This window comes from Scomber scombrus, chromosome 19 (assembly GCF_963691925.1).
Source record: "Scomber scombrus chromosome 19, fScoSco1.1, whole genome shotgun sequence".
Lineage (NCBI taxonomy): Eukaryota > Metazoa > Chordata > Actinopteri > Scombriformes > Scombridae > Scomber > Scomber scombrus.
In genome coordinates, this window is record NC_084988.1 from 16357562 (window position 1) to 16385102 (window position 27541).

The 27541-nt window shown below is 43.0% G+C and overlaps 1 protein-coding gene across 1 annotated transcript in view; it reads left to right on the forward strand.

The window, feature by feature from the left end:
- Positions 1 to 27541, forward strand: part of LOC134000590 (latent-transforming growth factor beta-binding protein 2-like) — an 82041-nt gene that overhangs the window by 48729 nt on the left and 5771 nt on the right. Inside the window, exons 10-37 of the mRNA XM_062439977.1 lie at positions 2885 to 3007; positions 3107 to 3271; positions 4748 to 5077; positions 5929 to 5948; positions 6201 to 6237; positions 6717 to 6803; positions 7669 to 7794; positions 8281 to 8409; positions 8627 to 8746; positions 9036 to 9155; positions 11537 to 11656; positions 11844 to 11966; positions 12078 to 12203; positions 12311 to 12436; positions 12604 to 12729; positions 12876 to 13001; positions 13539 to 13664; positions 14597 to 14722; positions 14964 to 15083; positions 15212 to 15337; positions 17071 to 17193; positions 17880 to 18008; positions 23934 to 24062; positions 24848 to 24982; positions 25962 to 26168; positions 26320 to 26406; positions 26807 to 26935; positions 27299 to 27439. Coding sequence (XP_062295961.1) covers positions 2885 to 3007; positions 3107 to 3271; positions 4748 to 5077; positions 5929 to 5948; positions 6201 to 6237; positions 6717 to 6803; positions 7669 to 7794; positions 8281 to 8409; positions 8627 to 8746; positions 9036 to 9155; positions 11537 to 11656; positions 11844 to 11966; positions 12078 to 12203; positions 12311 to 12436; positions 12604 to 12729; positions 12876 to 13001; positions 13539 to 13664; positions 14597 to 14722; positions 14964 to 15083; positions 15212 to 15337; positions 17071 to 17193; positions 17880 to 18008; positions 23934 to 24062; positions 24848 to 24982; positions 25962 to 26168; positions 26320 to 26406; positions 26807 to 26935; positions 27299 to 27439 — 3582 coding nt within the window. The remainder of the gene's footprint in view (positions 1 to 2884; positions 3008 to 3106; positions 3272 to 4747; positions 5078 to 5928; positions 5949 to 6200; positions 6238 to 6716; positions 6804 to 7668; positions 7795 to 8280; positions 8410 to 8626; positions 8747 to 9035; positions 9156 to 11536; positions 11657 to 11843; positions 11967 to 12077; positions 12204 to 12310; positions 12437 to 12603; positions 12730 to 12875; positions 13002 to 13538; positions 13665 to 14596; positions 14723 to 14963; positions 15084 to 15211; positions 15338 to 17070; positions 17194 to 17879; positions 18009 to 23933; positions 24063 to 24847; positions 24983 to 25961; positions 26169 to 26319; positions 26407 to 26806; positions 26936 to 27298; positions 27440 to 27541) is intronic.

Below are 27541 nucleotides of genomic sequence, written 5' to 3' on the forward strand. Positions count from 1 at the left end.
ACACGGCGCTATAAACCTATTGATGTTCTCAGGTAATGAATGAGCTGGGGAAACATATTTTAATATAACAAAGACGTGTGGACAAGGACGTACTTATCTTCCAATAGCGTGTCAACCAGCCAACAAGTGTGGAAATTTAGCTTTCTATTATTCATGCTTTTCTTATATGATTGTTTCAAGATGTTCCCCCCTTTCAGTTTCTCATTTCTTGAGTTCCAAAAAAGCAAAGCTGACAGTTACCCACAATATTTACTGGAGCGCCTTTAAAGTCTCTGTCCCGTTCAGTGGCTGCTCCATTCCCAAAAATTATTTCTAATTTCAGGTCTCGGAACAATTGCCAAAAAAAGGCAAAAAACCTGCTTTTTCTGGGATTTTTTGAGTATTATTATCAGGATGGTGTCCAGCTTCCCAAACTGGAGCTTCTAGTCTGTGCTGCTTGTGGTGTATTTTACTGGAACAGAGCAGAGCTTGTCTCACATTCGGCAACAGGCATGATTTACTGCTCTGCCTTACGCTGACCCTCGTGGGCATAGATTCACACTATGATACGATAAGATGCTCCATCTGAGCCACACGCTTCAGAGAGGGTTCATTATCTTCTGAGAAACTGCTTCTCAAAAACTAGGTCGTTTGAATTGGCCATTTGTGTAGCTGTGCTTGTTAGATGAAAAGCCCACATAGATGCATGTGCGGTCTCTGTTGTGGGTGGGAAACTGCTGCTGGGAGCAGGTCAGATTACTCATACACCACTTCAAAGATGAGATGATGGAAGTCTTGCATAACATTTTGAATCAGCTTAATAAAAACTACAAACAATTTAAAAACACTTATACATTTAACATTTATCATTATTTGGCCAACAAGTTGAGACACCTCAATATATCTGGTTATGCTATCGAAAGTTGCCACTGAACGCTTAGTTTCCCCACTAAAAACTGCTTTGGCAGATTGTGGGAATGCGCCTTCCCTATTCACAGTTTCTAAATGGATGCATTTTTCTGGTCTCATAAGTTATGTCTTGTTTGAGACTTCCAAAGTAGTTACACAGTACTCCCTTTGGCCATAACAGCCAATACATAATAAAGAGTGTAATGCTGCCAATTTCTTTACAGTGCTCATAAATAATTCTGCAGGTGTTTATGTGAATCTTGTTTTTCCCAAAAGTTAAGAGCGGGCAAGGTCCCATAAGGTCACAGCAAACTGGTTGTCACTTAGGCCAGAGTTGTGAAACTTTTTTGATGTATAACAGTTATCAATAAATGTCATGAAGCAATAAAAACTTCCATGATAAAAGCTGCTGATGGATTCTGGGCTCTTACCACAATATGTCAATGAGAGCAACCAAGCACAAATTTAAAAATGATGTTGAGATTAGTGCTGGTCATGACAGGTTGTCATGGAAGTCAGTTTCAATCCCAGTCAACCCACCAGCAGACTGTAACAATAGCACTAATCTGGGACTCAACCAAACCAGGGATTAAAGACCCCATGTGATGAAGGCTGAGCCCAACGCTGACCTGAAATCTGACCAGAAAGCATGCTGCTTAAACTAAACCAAGCCCCCACTACACCTGCATACTGAATATTGTTGTTTTTAGGTCTTAAGGTGTTCATATCAGCAGAAGCAGGCATGACATCTACAATCTGCTTCATTGTCTTCACAGTATGTGCTTTATCCTGGTTCATCCAGACAGATTGCAGTGACAGGTAGCTTTTGCTAACAGAGAAGCAGGCTTGTTTAAACTGTAATGGCATAAAGGCTGGAGGCTTTGGGTTTATAAGGCCAGCTTCAGTCACTTTATCCTTTAATTCTACCTTTATGTGTAAGAGTGACATATAATTTGAAGGAGAAACATAGAGCAGCTGAGATACAAAAGAAGAAACAAATGCATAACAAATGAAACATTGAGGCATTCCCTGGATTTACTTCAGTCCACAAAATGTATCAGCCTCAATCCCTTATAAGCTCACTTTTTCCAGCAGGAAGCAAAACAACAAAACAAGAGCAGATTAATTAGAATTGGGAAAATCTGTGGTGGCAGCCTGTCGGGTTCCAGTCATCAAAGCAATAGGAAAAGACCTAATGATGTACTCTTTGTTTAACACGGTAGAACAACAAACTTTGCCTGGTCCCAGTGTGATCGCATGACTAAGCGCCTGAAATATGTCCCCCTATGCTCCTGCCTGGCACATTAACTGGCTTGCTTGCCTCCATTTGGCTTAGTGACTCGGGAGCTGTTGGAGCAATAAGCAAACACTCCACTGGCCCCCGTATCACTCCAGCTCACTGTTTAGACCAGACAGGGCGGGAAAAAACCCCTCTTTATGACTTTTGCTCATTGACGTAAGCTAAAGATGCTGTGACCTTATTAGATACCATAAAGGAAAGATGCTGAGGAAGGATGATAATATAAAACATTCTGCTATTTTCTCAGTGTGTTCCTGACTGTGCAGCTCTCGAAGTCAAAGTTACTGCAGCTTTGAGAGTTTATGGTACTGTATCTCACAGTTTTGAGTGCATTCTGGTTTGCACGTGTTTCCCTTGTGTCATCACTCCTCCTTGGTTTCACACAATTGTGCAACCTAAAAGTTTCCATGTTTCATTGCCTCCCGGCAGCTGGTGGATTTGACTGCATGATCGATTGCAATATTTTGTCACCTTTCAAGGTGTAAATTATTTCTGAAGCCTTACATCATTGCCGGTCTGCAGGCTTGAAATCGCTGAGAACCCTTAATCCGATATTGATACTTGTATCAAGTTTAGTCATTGGGGTTCATGGGGAGTTCAAAAAACTCATGTCAGGGGTTAAAACATGACTTCATCGTATTTCCATAATCTGAATGTACTAGATATTACATGACTGACGTGCTGCATATTTCACAGACATCAACGAATGCCTGTTGCCTGGGCTCTGTAAGAATGCTGAATGTCTCAACACCAAAGGAAGCTACAGGTGCACGTGTAAACCTGGCTACATGTTAGACCCTGCCAGGAGCCACTGTGTCTGTAAGTACTGCTCATTGTCAATCATATCACATAATCTAAGGTTGAGACCATTTTGCTATGCATTGGTTCATGTGATGGATGTATCAACTTTCTTTCCAGCGGACAAGGCGGTGTCAGACCAGAGGGCGTTTTGCTACAGATCACTGTCAGCAGGCACATGCTCTCTGCCACTTTCTCAGCATATCACCAAGCAGATCTGCTGCTGCAGCCGAGTGGGCAAAGCCTGGGGTGCTGGGTGTGATCGTTGCCCTTTGCCAGGATCAGGTATAACCACCAAAAACTGCACACAGAGTTTAAATTCAAGGCTTGTCCTTGATCTGAAAACTTAAAGTCAGTTTCTGGTTGAACTGTACATTACTCTGAAAAACATTTTGCAGGGTTATACGCTTTTGCATATATGAAATGTCACATGTAATCTTACGCAAGGGCTTGCAATAGTAGTGTAAGCACAGGCAACAGTATTTACCACTCAGTCATATTCTGCTGTCTGCCAGGCGTGTAAAGCAGTTCAAAATAACCAAATGTGTTTGAAGTGGAAAAGGACCAAACACATAACAGTTTTCATATTTTGGAGGCTACATAATAGTGGGAGTCAGTCTTGTGTTATCACTCCAACCCTCAGAGAGAAACCCCACTAATAGACCGGCAAAGCTTCACAGCAGAAATAAATAGCTTGGCCAAGTGAAACATGGGAAGTAAGTTTTTTTTTTCATACCGATCTAATCTTCAAAGTCTCTGAGAGAAACAGGCTGGTTTTATGGAGTGTCTGTACTGGCCAATGATTCATGGGGATTGTCATAGATCAGATATCACAGACACAGACCTCCATGGTGCTGCTCAGCCAGGACTGACACAGTACACAGATACACAGCCTCTGATTCCTCGGACCCTGGCTTTTGTACGTCCTGACAAGCTGTTAGAGTTGTGTTCTGAACAAAGCAGCCAGGCCCATTACTTGTGACTCAGTAACAGGAGCTTGCTGACTTTCATTCCATATTTACTCCAGTTCCTCTGATGTGGCTCCTGATCATATATAGCCTCATTTCCCCCCACTTTAAATTCATCATTCAGTAGCCTATCATATCCACATTTCCTGCATTTACACAAGCATTTACAGCAACCACATATCTGTCATTACTCATATCTCTATTCCAGACTCTTTTGGCGTAGAGTTGCTGGTTTCAGGTCAGGTAGGGGACACAGAGCTTCTCACTTGTAATGGATTCACCATCGCTGAGGTTTGCTAGGCTCAGGCACAAAGAGGTGCAGTCTCCCTCCCTTTATCTAGCGAGCCAATCCTCCATTAGCCTCTCACTCGCATACCTTTACACCAAAGAGTTCAAAGGTCATTTGGTATTACATGATCCTCTACTTCCCTATCTGGCATGTCTCATTTGTTTGAGTGTGTAGATATCCCCCAACCTTTCCAAATCTCCTTGCTGGTAGTCCTCTGTGACAGCTGTCACTGGCCCACCAGCTAGCTAGGTCTGCAGTAATAATAACCGAAATCCGACCTTGTCATTCACAGCATACAGTAAATCACAGCATGCTCAACATAACAGTATTACACGGGTGGCTTATGGTAACATCAGACAGAAATATCAATCATCATTCCTGTGCAGGAATATCGCAACTACGCTCTGACAGTGTTTCGTGTTAGCTTTAGGAGTCCAAAAGCAGGATACAGAAGTGATGTTTCTGTGGTTTATTGTTTGTTGCTGTGTGTTTCCTACAATGCAGACCATTTCAAGGAGATCTGTCCAGCTGGTCATGGATATACCTACTCGCGCTCTGATGTGCAGATTTCTCTCAGACAGCTGGAACATGGTGATCTGCAGAACACAGGAGTGTTTCGGGAGGAACAGAGCCCCACCTATCCTCAGCCTCCATCCTCCCAGCCCTCACTGCAGCTGCCCAGCAGGCCACAGTATCCAAGCTACCCACAAACTCCACAAGTACCACAATACCCTGAGGATCCAGAGACCCCGCAAGCACCCCAGTACCCTCTCACTCCACAGCAGCCCCATCATACCGTCCAAACAGCCGAAGAGACACCTAGACAACCAGAAGGTGAGAATAAAATGTTTGGTACCTCACATCTCTGCCAAGTTGACTTTAAGGTTGGTAAATGTTTACTTTGAATGGCAAAGTGATGAATAGTTGTTTCTTTTGAATGTCCCTTACATATTATGCACTTAGGCCTCAGAGTCATCCAAACATGGCATTCACTTAACCACTTAAATATTTTTACCACAAACCCCTGGCATGAACTATGCAATGCAGCAGAATTATTACCCAACGGGATTTCTTTTGTACAGGATGTAAACAGATTAGGATTTTGTGAGAATCCAAACATCAACAGGATGTTTTGATCTCCATAAATAAATGCTGGATCCAGAACAGAACGTATTCGGAGTAGTATTCATGTCCCCCATCCATCAAAGTGAAACCCCTCTGAGTATCAAAGCAATACACACAAGTAATCCACACTGGCCATACATCTAAATCTCCGGGATTTTCTGAAAATGTATCTCCGTGATTCAATGCTTGTGAGATACTTTATTGGCACAGCTGTGACATTTTGATTTATATGAGAAGACAATTCTGTAAATATTTATAGATTTTTGTCTTCATTATCGGAGATATCTATTTCCTCGCCTTTCTTTGCATTTTTCCTTGGCCAATAGTCTGCACTACCTTTTAGATGCAGCCTTTTCTGCCTGGCTCAGAAGATAAATATGCCCTAAGCTTTGTTTTATTGGAAATAAAGACCTCCAAAGCTGCAAGTCAAGTGCCTAATGAGATCACAGGTTGTTGTGTATGTTGGTTTTGTGTAGTCAGTAATGGCTCTTGTTAATATGAACTGAATGTCAGCATTTGCTACTGATAAACTTTCCCTCTTCTTTTTTGTTTTGTGGCAGATGTGGAAATTCTGAGTCCGGTAAGTTCTCTCTCCCTGTCAAACACTTGGCACATACTTTTGAAATGTTTATCTTAGCACGATATGCTCTAGCTGTCTCAGCTGGAGGGTTTGTTATGATTACATAACTTATTTAGACCACATTTTGGTGGATGCACATAACCAATTAGCTCTGAATATGAAGACAAATGCAGACATTTACTTTATGAAAATGAGCGTGCAGTGCTATGACCAAAATCTTTTTTTAACAAGTGATATTTCCTTGTTTTCTAGCCAGCTGTTGTGACTGACTCACCATTGAAATATCCAGGTATTTGTTCTTTTGGCTTTATTCTTGTGATACTACCTGTTCAGCATTAACAAGAGCAATGACTCGTTTATCTGCTTTCTTGTGATTTGATTTAGCATCTACAAGCTCAAGGGCTAACAGTGATTTGCTGTAGTTTCAGTCAGGCACAGACGTGATGTATTTTATATAAATTGCTCACTCCTGCACAGCGGTGGCAGTTTCAGTCCTTGTGCCGGCTCTGCCCTTGCGCCAGTGAAAACACTGACAATAAAGTGTGAAGGTTTACTTGAGTCCAGTCGTGTGCTGTTTTTAGCCTGGAGAAGAGTGTAGATCATTTTTTATACAACTGCTCAGTGAGTGATAGCCAAGGCAATAGTGGTTGGGAAAAGAAGCAGTGTATGGCTTAGGTTGTAGAGAAAGAGAACTTATTCTGTGCATCAGTGGTTGTCTCTGTTCGTACTAACCCACTACCTCATAACTGCCCTTATTCCCCTTAACAGAAACTTCTCCAGACTCCACCAGCAACAACCTGAGGCCAGATTCAAGGGAAACAACCAACACAGGTGCAGCTACAGCCACAGGCACAGGTAAGACACATTAAAAATGGGTTTGTCCCATCTCACTGAATATATATCTAAAACCCCAAATGACAGTTGGGTGGGGAGCTATATGACTTCCATGTGTAAGAGCACAACAGCAGCATAAAACTCTCATTTTTTCTGCTCTCAGTCAACTCCTGGCAGACACAGGCGCATCTTATAATACATTTTTGTAGGCTTACCCAGAGTTTACCCCGAGGAGCTTGTATTGTGCTTTTATTTGACCCCTTTTCTCAAAGCCAAGTTGGCTTGAAGATGTCGTGCTGCACAGAGGGTGAGAGGGCACAAAACCAAGAAAAAGTGTGCCTCTTGGAAGGGGAAGGCTATCCTGAGTGGACAGAAGCCAGATTTATGAAAAATGTAGGAAGAGCAGAAAAAAGTGTGTTTGGGTGGCAGGCAGAGTGAAAGAAAGAGTGATAGAGATATGGAGGAAGTGAGGATAATTTTTAGTAATCCTATAGAGAGAACCATAGTCCCTTTTTTCCTCCTCAGTCAGACATAGGGGCCCAGTTTCATGTCTCTGTTTTAGCACAGTCCATTTGGACGGAAAAAGACAAGAACAACAGTAATGTTAGGCTCTACCGTGCATGACCTGTTTCTCGCCGACCTCTTTGTAAGCCATCCATACCACCTGTTAGAACGCTACAGTGCTGTAAAACCTGTCCTCTCATCCAAGACCCCACCTATAAAACAGCAAGACGGTTCCCATGGAGAGTAACATGTGTTAGTGGAATGCAGTTTCTTCTCTTTTTTTGCAGTGTCTGTGATGTTGCGTAACCGTAGGTTAACAATATTGTCTGTTTTCTGAGTATTGACTGTGCACATCTCTGGTTTTTCTATGGTCTTTTTTAAGGTGTTGACAAGTGTGCAATTACCCCCACCATATGCGGTCATGGGAAATGTATTCCTGTGCAAACTGGCTACACCTGCCACTGCGATCCTGGATTCAAGCTCAGTGCACTACAGACCAACTGCATTGGTAAGCAAAGAGGACTAGTAATACAGAGGTAATGGTAGGACACTCAAAGAGAAGCGGGAACACACAAACACACACATGCTGACACCAAAGGCCTTGGCGGCTTCGTCTATCATCATCTCAGTGCAAGCAAGTCTTCAACACCAAACATTACACGGCACAGAAGCCTTGAGAAATGAAGCGAGCCAAAATGAAAGGGATCCGTTTGTTTATGTTGACCTGTTCTGTGATGCCTGACAATAGCGTACAGGCCATCCAAAGAGCTGCCACGGTGCTGTGATCCCTTACCTCACGGAGAAGGCCTTGGCCACGCTGCACTCGGCTGGGCTGAGGCCCATCACTGAGGAATGCTTGTACAGTAAAGGAGCTCCCAAGTCAAGGCTTGGAAAGTGAACAGTCTCTGCTGATGAAATAGAACTGCAATATAATGTTGCATTAAAACTCATCTCCTTCTTTGTCTTCTGTTTTTTTCTCTGTCTCCCTTTGCAGATGTGAATGAGTGTCAGGATGACCCATGTGAAGGGAAGGGCAGCTGTATTAACAGCTATGGCTCCTACACCTGTCAATGCCACAGCGGCTACAGCCAGGTGATCACTCAGAACAGGAAGTTCTGTCAAGGTAAGACATAGCACACATGACCGCAGTAAATATAATGTTCCTAATGGATGAAAGACACTACAAGCTGTGGTTAGCTTTCTTTAGCGCTCTGTTAGAGGACAGCAGGTTCTTGTCTGTCAACGCTGTTCATTTAAAAAGCATCCTGCCCTAATTATTGCTGTGGAACACAATAGTCACTTTCTTTTCCATTTTCCTTGGTTTTCATTCAAACGGGCAGACATTAATGAGTGCAGTATGGCCAACAAGTGCCAGAATGGCGAATGCATCAACACAGAAGGATCTTACACCTGTGAATGCAACAGTGGCTACGCCAAGTCTTGGAGAGGCCAGTGCGAAGGTGACATGCATGCATACACACAGCCTTTGAAGCATACACACACACACAACTCAAATTAACATAACAGCAATATGCTAGCCAGACCTATTTGTTTGCTGCCATGAGTTGATTTAGCCCGTTGGATTTTCCTCTCGTCTGAGCTAGGAAGAAAACTATGTCCACTTCAGTTTGTATATATTAGCATTTGTGACCTTGCACCCCCCTCCTCCATGGATGTGCGCATTGTTTTGATAACAGCTGATTCAAATTATTTATATATTATTTTCTGTCCCCTCTTCTCGCTGTGCAGATGTAGATGAGTGCAGCGATCCTAGTTCCTGTCCCGACGGTGTCTGCGTCAACACTATTGGCTCCTTCCAGTGCCAGGCCTGTAGCCCAGGGTTCAGGCCAGTCAGTGAAAGATGCGTGGGTAAGGCAACCCCCACACACATAGTGCTGCCACCACTTTCCCAAACTCCTAAGGGTGTTTCCAGCCACTGCATGGAAATAAGCTGGGTTCCCCTCTAACGATGTAGAAACTGTATTAGGTAACATTTACGTAGGCAAAGCTGCTGCTCCCAGTTGGCATCACCGAAATAACCAAGGCAACATGGCAACAAGCCGTGCCGTTAATGATCTGCTGACAGCCTGTGAAGCACAGTTCACCAAATAGTTCAAGCTGAATTGGTTTCACTGAATTGCAGCTTCTTGTTCAAAGGGACATGCCGGCTGCTGATGTGTACAAAAATTATAAAAAATAAAATGTATTTTTGCTTCAAAAGACTTTACATTTGATGTTTTATGTCCACTGTGGGCCCAAACGACAGCCCAAAACCACAGTGATGATGGCTATATAGCACGGGCCGGGCTCAGTTATCCTCCCTCTCTGTCCATTCAGCGTCTCGATGTATGAAATATCAACTCCTCCACCCAGCAGCCTCTGCATATTCCCAATATTGTTTAAACACGTTTGCCGTGTTATTGCTGATCTTTCGATATCACTGGCCCCCGTAAAAAGATTGTTGATAATACTTCAATTTGGTAGAGTCCAAATATTTTCTCTTGGCCACAGCCTTGAACAAACAGCATGTTATTGTTGGAGAGCTCTGGCCACTGTACTGTTGGGCCCAGCGGAGGCCAACGAGGCTTTATTACCACTGCTGGGCTAGGTTAGAGGGCCCAGCAGTCACAGGAGATGTATGAGAAGGTCAAAGGGTCAATTCCCCACTTCGAAGAGGTCTCAACACACAAACAAATTCTCTCATTCACCCATACTGTTGTCTGTGATCCACTGTAAAACGCGTACTGCGGATTATTAGATTTGAATACACACATGGCCAACAAACTACATTCGGTGTGTATTTTGTTTAAGCTAACACGCTAGCAGCTCCCAACCAGAAAGTGGCCCAGTTACATAACAGCCTGACTGGTGTTACTTACCACATCCCCTCTCTATGACCTTGCACCCCTCTAATTTGTTTAGAAACCCAAGCTTCTGGCTTCAGTATTCCAGAAATGTGAAAAGCAAAGAGACTGAATTAAGGAAAATATGGAAATGTACTTTAAAAGCTGCTGGTTCTTCTTTAAAAGTCATTTTTCAGGGAGCCTGATGTCTGATGGAAGAAAATCACTGGCATGTGTGCCCGTGTTTAAAGTCTCATGCTTTCCTTGCTTCCAGAGAAAACACCACTTTAGCTAGTTTCTGTTTGTCAGCCCACTAATATTGTTCAGTCTGTATAAATCTGTGGTGTATAAATAGTAACTGAGAGGAACCTTGTAAATGAGGGATAACATTAGGTAAATATTTTCACTCTGAACGTCCACACAGACTGCTAACAGGCCTACAGTACACGTCTGGCAATGTGGGAGTCACATAAACAGGCAACATGAGCGCATGGTTTCCAGTATTTTCTTCAGTCAATTGACAGCAGCACAGTAGTTTGGGCCCAATTGGCTGAATCGTGGATAAGCCTAATTGCTGGCGTGATAGAGAAAACAGCTCCATTCCCTTGTCAGGGCTTATCGCGGAGGCCTGAGAGATGCCGGATGATTGCAGAAACAAAGTATTGGGCCACACTGACAGACGTTTGGCAGTACCCGTGGATGGCCAAACAAAACCTAGCCTGTGACTCTCTCGCAGTATTTTCACTGTATTTTGGCTGTGTCCATCACCTCACAGTAACGTCCTCTCTCCACCTCCTTACTTTCCCTTCCTCTACTCGTTTTCCCTTCCTCCTCCTTCTGCTATTTTTTATTGTCTCTTACTCTCACATCATCAGACTGCCTTCTCTCCACACACCTTTACCTTCTTGTTAACACTTGATAAATTCCACTATAAAATAATGTTTTTGCATGAAGTTTTCCACGAGTATAATTCCTGGGTCAACTGTTCTGACTCATGAAGTGGAAAAGACAGCTACTGCCCCAAACAATAAAAGGCCTTCATGAATGAGGTTTGGGTCTGTGCACTGATGCAATTTAATGACTGCTGTTATTTTGCACGCTAATTATGCTGTAATCGTTTCCCCTTTACTGCTGCACTGCAACCTTTATTTTGTATACACTTCTTTATAGCAATGGCAAATTTTCCCACAGGGATCTTATAGTGAATTGTGTTTGTCTGAAAATCTTACGGGCCAATATCTCAAAACCTTGACAAACAAAACCAAAACTATCTGTATAGCTAGCTTTCAGTGAGAAAATGTGTTTTTTTTTTGTGTTTTAACCCTTGCAATTTTGGCAAGATTAAACCTAAAATCACATACTCACACTGTGCATGTTGTGTCCTGTCCTGACCCCATCTGTTCCCAGATGTAAATGAGTGCTTGAACCAAACTGTGTGCGGTCGTGGTAGGTGTGTCAACACTGAGGGCTCCTATAGGTGCAACTGTTTCCAAGGATACAAACTCACACTGGACAACACATGCCAAGGTAACTGTCAGTCAAAAGATAAGACATTATTAATGTCTCAAAGTAATAGCCCTATAACTATTTCTCCACAGTACTTTTACAGAAGCCTTGCAGAGCCATTGGAGGTTTATAAACAGGCTACAAAGAGTTAGCAGTTGTCTTTTTATTTTCTGAGGCTCCCTTTTCTTCCCCTCTACCTTCTTTCCAGATGTGGATGAGTGCGTGCTCCCTGGAGTCTGCCTCCATGGACGCTGTGTCAATCTGGACGGCACCCACAAATGCACCTGTAGCCATGGTTACCAAGTCACCTCAGACAGTAAAGCCTGCGAAGGTCTGCAAAGGATTATCTAGAGCTATTGGGTGTAACTCATCACTGTATACTACTCAGCTCATGGAGCTCTTGACAGCAGCATAATGTCTGCAAATTATTTCTTTTTGTTAGATGTCAACGAGTGCGCAACTGGTAATGTGTGCCCCGTGGGAATTTGCATCAACACAGCAGGATCCCACACTTGCCAGAACTGCAGGCCTGGGTTTGGACCATCTGTTGATGGACTGAGATGTGAAGGTATGAAATCCGCTATTGATTTAGACTGAGCTGCAATTGTCGACAAACACTGGTAATTAGCGACTTTTCTTCCCAGTTGTGGTGAATTAGAGTCTTTTTGTCTCCAGATGTGAATGAGTGTGCCCAAGAAGACTTGTGTCAAGGTGGGGTGTGTGCCAACACAGAGGGATCCTACACCTGCACCAGGTGTAAAGCTGGCTACAGAGTGTCCGCAGACTGGAAGAGGTGTGAAGGTAATCAATCTCCAGCTGTGCTCCTTATACAGTAAAAAACCTTAGTCTCATCTCATTGGAGTATTTTTTTAAGACAGAGTTAAAACTCTTTGGATTTGCTTTACAGCAGAAATGTGTCAGTTTTATAGTGATGTCCAAACATGCCTATGTCAATGTGTTCCACCCAGACATCGATGAGTGCCAGTCTCTGACGACCTGTGCCAACGGGATCTGTCTAAACTCTGAAGGCTCTTACACCTGTGAGAATTGCCCTTCAGGTTACAAAATTTCATATGATGGAGAGCTCTGTGAAGGTTAGTTTATTCACCAGCTAAATCTAAATGAACCCCTGCGTAACATTTGTATGTATCTTATATTGATGCTGTTGAGAATATTGGTTCTTGGCTGTCATTGCCTGTCCTGAAATAAATGTCTAATAGTCTGTGCTGTTTCACACCAGATATTGATGAGTGTCTGCTGCCCACTACATGCCGCCAGGGAACATGTACAAACACAGAGGGTTCCTTCACATGTATTGTCTGTCAGCCCGGTTTCAGAGTCTCTGAGGATGGACAACAGTGTGACGGTGAGACTTTTGGTCGTATTTGTGCAGGAATGTGGTTTGTTATATTTGTCTTCTTTCGCACAGGTGAGTGTAGTATCCTCTTTCATCCAAACGTGCCGGGCCTTGCCTCCAAACCTAACAGAGTCGCGTTTCAGAGTGACTGTGCCAGGAGAATGTTCCCCATGTTCCCAGCTGGCTTAGGTTGTATGTAAACAGCATCAGGTGTGACAGCTCCAAGCCAGAGTCCCATCATCTGAGCTCAAAATCCCAAAATACACCTCCTAGACATCACATCATGGCTGGATCCTGGACCCCTTCGCCTCTGGCACCGCACGTCTGATCCCTGCTCAACAAAATGAGACACTGACCCTCAAATAGAACATGATGATGTCAGGCAAATGTTCTGCAGATAGCTCAGCTAGAAAGATGAAGGTGGCGACATTTGTAATTCCTAGCTCCAGTGATTACTGATCTAACTGATTACAACTGGCGGGCTCTATTTATTTGAAGCCAGAGATGGTAATCTGTGTTATGATGTTTCCATGTATTTGTATCCAGATGTGGATGAGTGCTTGGTGGCTAACGTGTGCCTGGGCCAGCTGTGCTTGAACACCGCAGGATCTTACACCTGCAGGAGCTGCGATGCTGGCTTCCAACTGTCCGAGGACGGTCAAGGCTGTGAGGGTAAATCTACCTCTATTTACTTACCTGTCTAGGATAGTTTGAGCTCTCACTATAGTAAACACTAGACCGGATTTGAACCTCAGTAAAAAAAGTATACATTAGACCCAGAATATGATTACAGAAAATCTTTATAGTACTCAGTAATTTCTTGTGACATGATTTATGAGATCAATGCAGTAAAACGGCTGCTTTGACGAATCCAGGGAGGTTAGATCTGTCATGACTTCATGGGAAGGGGAAAAGGAATGATTATTTAAATGGATTCAAACATGGCTTCAGTTAGTTGCATATACTGTGGCATGTTTTTGAATGGAAGTGTGGATCTAGCCTGAGAGGAAGATCCCCCACTGATATGTGTCTTTGTGCTTGGAAAAAGTTTTACAAAACAAGCTGAAGTCCAAGTCTGCCTCTGATAGGATTTTAATGGATGTCTCTCTGATGCCATGGAAAATATTAAGGGCTTAATTTGAAATGAAGTCAGCCACTCCCCTGCCTTCCACGCACTGCAGCGAGCTCGCCCTGTTGAACTCGCTCTGTTCACCCAAAGGCATAACAGAGCCGTCTCAATCACTTAACAATGGCCCACACTATTTTCTCCTTAAGAAATACAATCTGTACCGCAGCAGAGGAATTTCCAATGATCACATAACAGCGAGCCAGTGACTGTTTGTAGATACAGTAATTATACACCACCTGTAATAGCTTGCTGTTTTGGATTGGATGACCGTCCCGCATTCTTATCTTTCCACCCTTTTTAATAAAACACTGTCAGTGCGATCTAATAAAGAGAGCTTTGCTTACTGTATGTTAGGCAATAAGTTAGGCTGAGTCCCATTCAGCCATAAATAATTTTAACAGATAAGACAGTCGACTCACAAAAAGTGGACTCTCAACTTATACATATCAAACCTTTTTCTTCTTTTGTCTCTCAGATATCAATGAATGCCAGACCCCAGGTGCGTGCCCCACGGGCGTTTGCACCAACACAGAGGGCTCCTTCTCCTGCATGGCTTGTGACCCAGGATTTACAGCTGCACCCAACGGGCTCTCATGTGAAGGTGGGTGGTTCGATGGACGGTACGATGGCGATCATTTTCACAGCCATCTGTTCCAGCGATGTATGACCTACTACACTATGTCATTACTTGCTGTTGCAGATGATACTGACATGTTCACTGTGGTCTGGAAGCTCTTCACTCAGATGACAAAAACTTGGGCAAACTGGGAGTGAGACACGCTGATTTACAGCTGGTGTGAATGTTTTATAATGATGACGTCTGTATATGTGTGTCAATGCAGATGTGAACGAATGTGAGGACACAAGCCTGTGTCTGGGAGGCCAGTGCACCAACACCATCGGCTCCTATAGTTGCGAATGCCCTGCTGGTCACGAGCTGGTGGATGGGACGTCCTGCAGAGGTATGCACACTTGCATATGCACTGCAGGTCATTTGATACCATTGGCGATTAAATTATTTTCGTGGCTTACCTCATGTTGGCATCTTGACACAGCTGTGTGTGTATATTTGTGCTTTGATGTGTGACAGATATCAATGAATGTTTAACTGTCATGGGGATCTGTGGAGAAGGAGACTGTCTGAACACAGAGGGCTCTTACACATGCATCTGTCCTGATGGATATACCACCATCGAAGGGAGGACTGGATGCCAAGGTGCAGTAACACAGTACAGCAAGAATATTAATCGCAAAGGGAGGCAATTTTTCTGATGATTTTATAGGATGTGTGTAACTGGGTGAGGCACAGCCATAATTGGAGAAAGTTGGTAATAATGTTTTTTTTTATTAGCCCAGATTGCCCAGGACGTTTTACAGAAACATTGCTGGCTTGCACAAATTTCTTTATTCAGAGGAGGCTGGCTGACAGACAGTGTCCTCACCATACCGTCCCTGCATACCTGCCTCATGGGTGCTGAGGCCAGCCATTCAGTGTAATTGGCCATGGCCTCATCAACTGTCTCAGCTCACTCGTTCTCAGCTCGGACATCAGTTTGATGTTATTCCAGCCGCACCCAATGACCCACTGGTCATAGTGATGGGGGGAAAAATGTAGCCTGATCATCAGCTAAGGAAGACAAGCTTCTCTTTTCAACAAAATGAAACATTTGCTGTCAAAATACATGAAATAGCTTTGGCTAGGATGTCCGAATTGGATCAGTGTTATTTCTGGTGTGTCCTCCAAGTAGAGGTGAAGTTAAGTAAATGACAGTATGCCTGGCAATGAGTACTACTATGGTGATGTGAAGCAGGTAGCTGTTCAGTCTCTTGCAAAATGCTGGCACGGTCCTGCAATTGGCGAGGGGATTGACTAAAAGGACTAGAGTTAGTCCTTGCATGGGGACATACATACTTCCATAGAGGCTTGGAGGCTCGGGTGCCAGATATCATTCACGGCACACTGAGCAAACTGCCCAGCCTGCATCAGGTACTTTGGCTGCCCGCCACAACAAATACTTTGCCCTGATTATCCTATAAATCAGCAGTTGTCGTATATTTTTTTGCAGTCTGCCATTGTGTGTACAGTGCTGACACAATGAAAGCCAGACCCCTCTAACATGGGCCTGCAAGGAGAGGTGAAGGGAGGATGAGGCTATGTGAGTTTATGAGAATGAAAGATGGGTTTTGTCAGGTGAGGCCAAAACGATGCCTTGAGCAGGCTGGCATTCCAGAAAGAATAGAACATGCATAATAAAGGACTGACAGCAAACTGAAATACATCTAAATTTAATCCAAATCAAAATGTTGTGCCATAGCCTAGCTGTGCCTTTCAGTACGAGCTTTGAAGTCCTTGAATTTTCTCCAAAGCAATCCAGCCACTGCATATTTATGTGTTTACGTATAGTCTGGATTATTGTTTTTTTTTTCGCCCTATCTCTGCAAATGGGTGTTTACCTTGTCGTCTCTGAGAGATTCAATTCATTATCAAACGTTGGAAAAGGAAGACAGATTTTTCCCCTGCAATGAGTTTTATGCACTTTCCTGCCCTCACTTTTACCCCTGTTCCCAGTGTCTTACAACTTATGTTGTAATGCTGCAATTATCCACCAATCTACAACTAATCAAGCATGTAGCATTCATTATAAATTTTAACTGAGTCACAGGGATTATTTGTAGAAGCTGAGGTAGATGTGTTTTTTTCCCTTATGTTTCCTGTTTGCCAGTATACCGTTAAGTACTCCAAATGGCCAATGCGTCTTGTGTTCAGACAAGCGCTTGATTACACATTCTTTTTGGGATACTTATGAAAAGGAGTGGTGTTCCCCATGGATTTAATAAAGACAGAGAATATACAGAGATATTTAATGATAATCAATATATAACAAATCTTGACACATCCTTCCTCTAATTATCTCTCTTAATTTTTTTCCCAATTTTTCTCTGCCTTAGATGAGGATGAGTGCAGCAAAGACAACGTGTGCATCCGGGGCCAGTGTCTCAACACTGATGGCTCTTTCTTGTGCTTGTGTGAAGCCGGCTTCAAGTTCAATGCTGACACGGCTGACTGTGAAGGTAAGACACAATAAAACTCACTTGTAATAGTGATAGTGATGTGTGATGTTGCCTCTTTAATAGTGATTATTGACCCCAGACTCTATCCCGAGGTTTCTACTCTCTGAGTGAACCAACATGTCAGCATTAGCTGTTTGATCGTCATGCTACATTTAGAATTAAGCATACCCAGTTTAACACAGTTGGCTATGATTGATTGTCTATAGTTGGTGGGGACTGAGTTTCAATGAGAGTGCCCAAGCAAGGCTTACAGCTTTCCTCTATGGTCTGGGGACGGAGGGGTGCCTGGATGACATGGCTGCAGCCCTGCACTCCCTCTTACCCGAGGGAAGTATGAATGACCCCATTGTGAGCAGGAGGTGTTTCTCCCTCTGGAACGTCTCCCTTTAGCTCCTTCACAAGTTCTTTAGTTGCTGTGATAATATTTTTCTTGGCCATTCTTGTTGCCTGCTGCGTTTACTGAGGACAGCTACACCACAGGCCTTCTGGCCAACTCCTACTACACAGCCATTACACTGAAAGCAAAGGAGCTGAGGAGGGAATAAGTTTGTGTGTGTGGGTGGGTGTATGTGTGTGCGTGTGGGGGCGCATGCGTCCGTGTTAGTGTCTGATTGCACATGTGGTTGCGTTTGTGCCTCTGTTTGTCAGTTACTAACCAACATCTGTCTCTCTGTCTCTTTGCACAGACCAGAATGAGTGCAAGGAGTTTGGAAGCTCAGTGTGTGGTACCTGGCGCTGTGAGAACACCATCGGCTCCTACCGATGCTTCAAAGACTGCCAGCCTGGTCACGAGGGAGAAGACACCACAGACTGTGGTGAGTGGTCAAACCGCATATAGTTAAAAGATAGCAAACAACTGTGTTAAAGAAAAAGTGGAAGATTTTGAGCCTTTTTGGCTGAAGCAAAATATTGGATGGAGTACATACAGTATGTATCTGGAGAATTCTGTCAGTCCATTTACAATTAACTTTGAGTTGACTTTAAGATAAGGCAGCCTCAGATCCACTCACCACTCTACATACTCTTCAGGTCTCTCCTTTTCAAGCACAGATAATGATATCTATTTGGCACACAGACACAAAGGGGCTGATGGGAAACAAAAGCTATCGGGTACTCGAGATCTTCCCGCACAAGAGGCCATGGGAGAGATGAAGAGAAGTGGCCCCTGAAATTGGGGCACTTTAGAAAGAGGAGTGCACTGTCACTGGAGGCAGTGTGTGAAGCCAGTAGCTCATAATAATCTCATCCTACTGACAATGGAGCTAATAGAGTGCATCTGGCAGAGAGAAGGTGGAACCTGATCACCGCCGTTCCTCTTTGGACAGGGGATAGGATTGTGAGGCCAGCTTACATGGTCCCTTACCTCCTTGTCCCCCTATGGAGGAGCTCGGTCACCTGGTTTGGCTGGCTGTGTTTGTACATTTGCTACATCTGGGCCCACAGCTGGCCAACAATAACAGACACATCTCCATGACATCCAGAATACGTGGAGCCTTATGTATTTACTGGCAGTAAGAGATACCTTGGGTTTGTGATATTAATGTGGTTTGTTGCACAATGATTTGAGTTTAGCACTCTTGATTTTGTAGCGTGTTGTTGCTTGTCTTTGTTGCTCTCATAGCACCATAAAACAACAAGTCGGGTTTATGAGGTCTATGAGAGATTATAAAAAAGGGCCAAACCGCCAAATATTTTCGTTGTATTAAGATGGGATCCAAACAGTCACCGGAGAGTGACAGGCGAGGAGGGGAAAGCTGAGAGCATCAGAATGGAATGATGTATTGGACTGCAGATGGAGGCTGCGAGTGTTTGTGGGTGACTGTGTGTCTGCGCACGTGTGGTTAACTGTAGGTTTTTGTGCATCCTTGCCTATGTGTTTGTGTTAGAGGGAAATAATTGGGAACTGTAACAGTTATAGAGATGTACTCGGAGTGCAGCATGGCCTTACATATTCTCATGACCCAGAGTTTTTATTGGACTATTAACAGATGGAGATCAGGGGAGAATACAGTGCTGCGGCACTGATCAGTGACAGATCAGACCTCCACCCCCTTCATCATCTTGATCCCAACTATGTGTGGCTGCCTCCTCACTGCACTTTATGAAGTTGTCTGTCTGGCACCAGCTGAAGAGTGCGGAGGTCTGTAGTGTGATAAGAGCAGATTAAAACCAGCTGCTTACCTCTTCTCCTTTAGTGTCAGTATCAACATACCGCTAAACAGCTCATATACTGCAGGTTCAAATCAGTATAGCGCTCATTGGCGTGAAATGTAAACATATACTCCTTAGCAGCCAAGGACTTCAACTTCCATGTCATATGCTGTAAGTTAAACATTTCCTGACCCGACATGCTTTGTAGAGAATTATGGAATAGTTTGGTGGGAATTGATTTTAAAAAGCCTCCCAATGTCCCCTCTGGTGCCACAAAACAAACTAAACTCGTCTGTACGGTTGCCCAGTTATGACCATGTCTGACCATCATTCTTCCCGTTGCTATGTTTTAACGCCAGCTGTTCGTGTTTTCACTAGACCCCACAACAAACATTCACACAGCTCAGCACTGACTCACAGGTCCAGATCGAGAACCGAGCCCTTCTTACCCTCAGAAGCCCAACACACCACACAATAGTGGCTTGTTTCACCTCATGATGGGAAGTTGTGGGAGATGCTGCCGTCACCCCAATAAAAGTCAGGGAGGGAGCTCAATTACTCCGGGGCATTTTTGTCTGCTTGTAAAAATCATCAAATATTTAAGAAGAGGCCAGACACTGTAATTTGCAGGTTCGGCGAGGGGCGTTGTTTTATTTTTACTCACCGGCCTTCGAAGGGGCAGCGGTTGTCTTTGGCTCCGCTTGCTGTGCTCATTTAGATTTGAGAGACCATAATACAAAGGGAATAATAGGCTTTTTCCGTAGAAATATGTCAGCTGCAAACTGTACTAGGAGGGCAGCATGTGTGTATGAGTACTAGGTGTATCATTGTTTTTATGCTTTAATTCACCATCATGCTCATAAATTCAATTGAGCCTTGCCATTAATAAGGCTTGCCCGAGGGCGGAAATTTTCTGCGGTCACACTCATGCCAACCTCCCACCCCAGTACACTTATAGAAATGTAAAGACTTTACCATGTGTGTGCGATTGCTCATGTTCTAGTGCAGATGTAAGATCTTTTTTCCCCTTGATGCACGCTCATTATCTGACAGTTTAACCTTCATTGTAGTTAACCCAAGACAGGTTGTAGATGTAATGATAGATCAATTGCGCAAACATGCTTCCCCAAAAACAAATACCTCACCTCATCCTTACCCATTCGTGTGTGAAATCAGCTCTGCATATGGGTCCAATCAGACAAGGGGTTGCCCAGGGAATATGGGAGAAGTGTGGGCTGTGGAGTGTGAGCCAACAGTCACTGATTCTTATATTATTGTTGCCTGCCACCATGTGCTCCAGATTAACACAAAGCAAAGAGACCCACACTTATCCAGGAAGCCTGTTCTCCTGGGTCAGACTATTAGGGTAGGTGCCTGTTTTTCCGGGTCACTCCTTATCCTTAGCAACTTCCATCTAAACTGAACTCCTCACCCTTTCCCCTGCCTCAGTTCTTCCCTCCGGCCAATTTACAGCGCTGCATGTGTCCTGACGTAACTGATTATTACATGGAAAGAGTAAGAAAGGCAACCCCACGTTCTGCTTGTGTGAGACTAGTTGGACATTGGAGTTATCTCATTTTGTGTTATTCATTTTTTCCCATTAGCCATTAATGCTGTAATTAGCACACTGACTCTCCCTGAATGCAGACGGATCAAAATGGATGGTCAAGTAAACCTGCCATACAAGCACTACACAGAAAAACAAAAGTCATTAAAAACGTTTTGCTCTCAGTGCTCTCATTCTTCCTTGAGATGAACTTTGATTGCATCTCAACACAACATGTGGTTTGCAACGGATTTTGTTCCATGTTACACATGAATGAAAAGCGGCATGCAGACACTGATTATTTCATGTATTAGCGGAGAGCTTTCATTGCCTTTCCTCTCCTGACCTCCCAGCTGGCTGCCGCTGTCATTCCAACATTCCAAACTACACTATTCACACTTGAGGAAACGTTCCTCAAACTCTAATGTACAATACGCTAAACCTTTACTCTGAGGATATTCGTGATTGATCTGTGGGAATATTATTTTCAAAAATGTAGTTTTCAATTATGTGCAGCCTCTTACTGCAACAATTTGGCAAACGAATCCTCAGCTGCAAAATGCAAATCTACTAGGTTGGCGGTTTTCAGTATGCGTTCATCCATTCTCCTTCATCTCACAGCCATTTAGGCCCACAAGTCTATTCAAGTAATTTAGGTCCTTTACGGCATTCCTTGTGAAAGGTTGTACAAAATGACAAAGGCAGTTTTGTCTCTGCAGTTTTATTAGCTTGTGGGAGACCCTGACTCTGACCCCAGAGGCATGTTAGAGAAGAGAAGTAGCCAAGTCAGGACAGGAACCCTGACAGAGGACTAGTCCCTCAGCAACCCTGAGAAAGCAGTTGTCTGTGTTGGAGTGGGGGAGACGGAGCCCTGGCCAAGCACTCTGTTCAAATCAGATTGGTTGTGGTTTCTCTGGCCCACAGCCTTTATGAGTGCTCAGAGGCAAAATAAAACTTGTTTAGACAACATGTGAATGACATGTGCTTTTCACTCTATAAATCAATTTGTTTGAAACCTCTGAGGTGCCACTGAACTTGACATCTTATGTCCCAACTGAATCAGATATGTCCAAAATTATATTTACAAATACAGAACAAGGCTGTTTATTGTAATCACTCAAAAAGTCATGTAAATATTGAAGTTGTTGTAATTTTATTGTCAGCATTATTTTCTGTGTTTGAAATAGCCCTTCCTGTTTCTCTAAACCTAGTTACCATTAGTCATGGAAACTTTGGGATGATCATGGAGGGTGGTTACGAAACTAAAAAGTCAACAAAAATCACACTGATGCATCAAGAGATTTAATGGTGTGTCGACTAATTTCATAAGCACTCTATAAATATCAAATAACAGAGCTGTCTGTCATAATGTTCTGAACTTAATGACTTGCAGAAAACTACACGTCTGGATGAATACTTGTTAGTAAATACTAGATTTTGATGCTTTTTAAAACATTTCTAAACTGAAAAGTATTGTCACAGGATAAGTTGTTGAACACAATTCTTACCAACGGTTGACAGACTAGACCAAGGTTGGCTTTTTTATGGGTGTCTTTGCTCTTTAGATTTAATAATCATTTACCAAAATGTACAGTTAATCAGAATTGAATAACAGATAATTGGTGTATGTCACCAGGCTTGGTAACACAGATAGGTGTATAATGACCAGAGACATTAGGTGCAAAAATAATCCTTCTCAAACCCATGTTTGCTTCTGGGCCTCAATCTATGAGCAATGGGTGTGAGGGCAGGACTCATAGCGTAGCGACCAGCTACATTGCTGTTTCCGTCTCTTTCTTCTGCTCTGCTCTCTGTCTCTGTGTCATGGATGTATAAAGAGCTGCAGCTCCGTGTGTCTGTTTGACCAAAGGCGTGGCTGAGCTACCCACATGCAGAGCAGAGAGGAAACAGTGGACAAGATGAAGCTCTGAATTCATACAAAATCCAGCAGTGTAGGGTTGTAAAGAGGTGTAGGCATGAGGCAAAATGTAAACACTGAAACTATGACAAAATAATGTTTTATTTATCTGATTCACGGCTTAGTTCTCGCCAGCGCTGCTCGCTCTCTTCATTCACTGTCTAGCTCCCTTGACCTCTGCTGCTGTCTTTCTCTCACTCTCTTTCTTTAGCTCTCCTCTCAGCTCACTATGGTCAACCTGGGGAAGAAGGGCCTTTTTTGAATGCCGTGTTTACAAACACTAAACAACAAATCATGCATCATATACCTTTAAACTGACAAGGGAACAAATTCACATGACTAAAGTGTGATCATTTAAAACCCTCTGATTGTTTTTTAAACAATTATAATCAGCCTTGCCATCTAGCAGTATCAGTATTTCTTGGCATATTCCATATGCCAAGAAATGTAAGAAATTTCTAAAAAATGTTGTCTAAACAGTGAGTAGTTGAGAATCATCATTGTTGGTACATGGTTCAATGTTAACAATCTCTCCCTCTCCATATGTACTGACATATAGCGTGATCTGTCCTCTGGTTTTATTGAAGCTGTTTCATGATTTATTGCCTTGCAAACAAGGAACTACTGTGGGCTGCCTCCTGCCAGATTTTATTCCTAATGACGCTTTTGGGCCTCAAATCAAGTCATATATTCAGAATTTGTTCAATGTAACACTTAAAATTGGGTTTAAACAGATAAATCGATTAGGATGGAAAGAAATTTCTGCCAAAAAGCTGCTATAAAATCTCTCTTCTATCCTCTTACTGCGTGTGAAGTGTCTGGTTAAATGTTGAGCTCCCACAAAGGCAATAAACTTATCACCATCCCAGTGAACTAAGTGTCACAACTGTGTCTCCCTGAATTAACTGAAAACCCACAAAGTTTGAAAACCCTCTTAATGAATTGTCTAATCTGTACAGAATATTTGACATGTTATGATGACAGTGATTTCTGTTGTTATTGTGAGGTCAGAATGGTGGTGGTGTGCAATTTGAAAAAGTGGCACCGTGTTTACCGAGAGAGTTTGAAACGCTGTTGTACTAAAGTATAAATATTAATGTTGCGCTCTTCTCTCTGGTCTTGCAGATATTGATGAATGTGTCAATGAAACCATCTGTGGGAACCATGGCTTCTGCGAGAACACAGATGGCTCATTCCGTTGCCAGTGTGACCAAGGCTACACCAACCCACCCGGAGACATGAGCAGATGTGTTGGTGTGTAACTGCACTGCAATAAATATTCATGATTGATAACCACACTATGTACTACCACTTAAAGGCTGTGATATATATATATATATACATATATCTTTTTTTTCTTATTATTAACAAATCCCATGAAAAGACAAAAAAGTAGGAGTTTATTTATTACATACACTGTCCTGTAGCTAGCAATATTCTCTAAATGTGTGGTAATCCACAGCTGAAAATAAAATAGTTCCCAACCAATGTAGTAATTTACATTTACTATAACCTACAGCACCGAGCTGCTTTAGGGAATAACTTCATGTTTTTAAAACGAAAAGTATATATTTGTGACACATTTTTAAATATTTATTTCTTGGGCTTGGGGTTGAGTGCAGAGTATTGAAAAATGGAATAACGCTTTGATGGTTTTGATATCGAATATCGCCAGACTAATCCTTCAGTTTAAATCTGTGAGACTTTTATTGAGCACATTTAAACAGTTTTCACCATTTTATATATGGTGAGATGAGATTTGTTCCAAAATCCGATATCAACCATTTGAAAAGAGTGTCTCCTCCTCATAGGAAATGAATGATTGCACAAATGGACTACATACATTACTTTATAAAGAAATGCATGTAACCATTATGAATTTCTGCATTACTCTTTCTTTGCAATTGAAAGTGAATTACTCTTTCAGTAACAGGATGATAAGAATGATTTTGTGTAACCTTGCCACGACCGTGTTGATCACATGCCTGTCCGTACATGCCTGATCCTTTATTGACCTCACGCCGTCCTGTCTTTCTCAGACGTGAACGAGTGCGAGATGAGCTTGGCGCTGTGCGGTGAGGCCCTGTGTGAGAACTTCGATGGCAGCTTCCTGTGCATCTGCCCCAACGACAATGAGGAATTTGATCCCATCACCAGCCAGTGCCGCTCCCTGGGTAATAGAACAGGACTAGCACTCACAGTGACTCACAGGACTTAATTCTCCATCCCATCGTTGGGAGACAGAGTTTTCCCTGATTTAATGAGCCGTCTCTCATTATCCAAACACCAAGAGGGACGAGGTGGACATGACTTACTCTTATAATATCTTTTGACCTGGCTCTTGCTATTTGTTTTATTGCCTAGGGTTATAGTTGGGTGGATTGCCTACAAAAAATTGTATTAACCTAATTCCTCGGACAATGATGTAGTTTCTCCTCTAGTAGAGCCAGGCAAATTCCCAGAGGGCCATGTTACTGTAACCCTATTTCCCACCAAGACAAACAAGGACAAGGTGTAGCTATTGCCAATTAGTGCACCATTGCTCTTTTCCATGCTAACATCATCTTAAGTGCAGAGGTTACAGATATGCAATGTATTGCAATTTCAGAATTAAGGAAAAAGCCCTTTGAGTCATGGAAACACCATCACATCTCCAGCTTGATAAGCGTATGTGTACAGGAATTGGGGCTTATTTACATTATTAAGCGGCGCGCCCTCAGCAGGGATGTTTTTTCTTCTGCCTGGGCACTAAACCCCAGCTATGCCTCTGTGTACCTTTTTGCCACATTCCGCTGTTTGCTTTTGACGTGTGTTAATCAATCATGTGAGAGTGAATTGTGTGTTGACTCACATGCCAGTGTTTCCATTTGGCTAAGCCTGCAGCTTAAGGGTGAAATGCCTGAACCCATGCCTTTGGACAAATGAGCAGGCTCAGCAGTGGCAGGCAAGGGTAATGCATTACCTGCTGGGAGGCATACGGACACACTCTGACGGATGAGGAGCAGAGGCCACTTAACGATGTTCCTGTGCGATAATACTGAAGTGCTGTGGTCTACTGTGATTATATGTACTGGCAGATAAACCTTTTACTGTAGTAACATAACTTCTGACCCCTCTGACCTAACTAAATGGTGTCTTTTTGTTTATCTACAGCTGATACTGACCCACAGCCTGATGTTCCTGTCCGTCCTTCAGCTCCTTCAGCTGAGGAGAGGAAGGAGTGTTACTATAACTTGAATGATGCCAACTTCTGTGACAACGTCTTGTCACGCAACACTACAAAGCAGGAGTGCTGCTGTACAGTGGGGGCAGGCTGGGGGGACAACTGTGAGATCCATGCCTGTCCTGTCCCAGGAAGAGGTACAACAAGAGGCAGATGCTCTTTATTGACACAATCTAAATAAAGTGGTTCAAGATTATTCATTACATGTTAATAATACGTCATCTGTATTTAGTTTTTAGTCCTGTTGCATCTTCTTGTTCACTAATAAAGATACTTTTTATTTTCCAGATGATTATAACCAGTTGTGCCCTCATGGCAGTGGATTATTACCCCAGCCTCGTTCCTCTACACTTGGAGAACAGCGGCCTTACATAGGTACTTTCGTGAATACGTTTCGTCATTTTATTGATATCCTTTATTGAAAAGCTTTTACAGCTTCCTTTCACGCAAAACTTTACATTGGCACAAAAAGGTGCAACGTCAGCTCCTGTTTTATTTTCACCTGCAGCCACTTTTAAAGCCAGATAGACAGACATAATCCTTCACCGCTTTTACGAGGGTTTCTCTGCAGCTAGCCAAGCCTTAATGGGATACCTGCCTGCATGCCTGACTAATTACTGTAATCATAGTGTGTCCTGACAGCTTCTTACGAGAGAGGTGAAAGGCATTTGGAGCAGGGTGCTAATATTTTCAAAAAACAGTGTTTTGACAGTTGTTACTCACCATTTCAGCACTTATGTAACAGCAAGGTTTGAATCTCTCGCCCTCTCCTCAGATGCAAATGAGTGTGAAATGTTTGGATCAGACATTTGCAAGAACGGGCAGTGTTCAAATCTCTTCTCTACATATACCTGCTACTGTCGCTCCGGCTTCTATTATGACAACATCCGGCTTGAGTGTGTTGGTAAGAAATGACATCTGTTTTTAACATTTGAAAACATCAATGCAATGTGACAGATGAGCTGTGATGCAGCTCTATGTGTATTTCATCAAGTGAGACCAGATTCACGATGATTGATCACCTGCTGTATGTCTCGTGCCAATGGTTTGACTTCTCTTATCAAGACCACATTTCCCATAAATCTGATTGCTTTCAATCACAGAGAGGATGTTTTTACTTTTCATTTCGTACTTTATTTATCCAGATTCCTCTGTGCTTGTTTGGCAATCCAGCAGATGTCGCTGAAAATCTGTGTTACATAATACAAATATGATACATTTCTGTAATAAAATGTTTCTGATGTCTGTGTGCCACTGTGCTTTCTAGATTATGATGAGTGTAAGTTTGGAAATCCCTGTGTGGATGGAGCGTGTGTGAACACTGCCGGGTCTTTCAACTGTTTCTGCAGTCCTCCACTAGTCCTGGACAGCACACGACGGCGCTGCATTGGCCTCAACACAACAGAAGGTGTGACACACAAACACATCTGATCATACTGTTTGCACAATTACAAAAATACTATACACACAATGAGGAAAAAACTGAGAAAGTATCAAGAAAAGTGGAGAA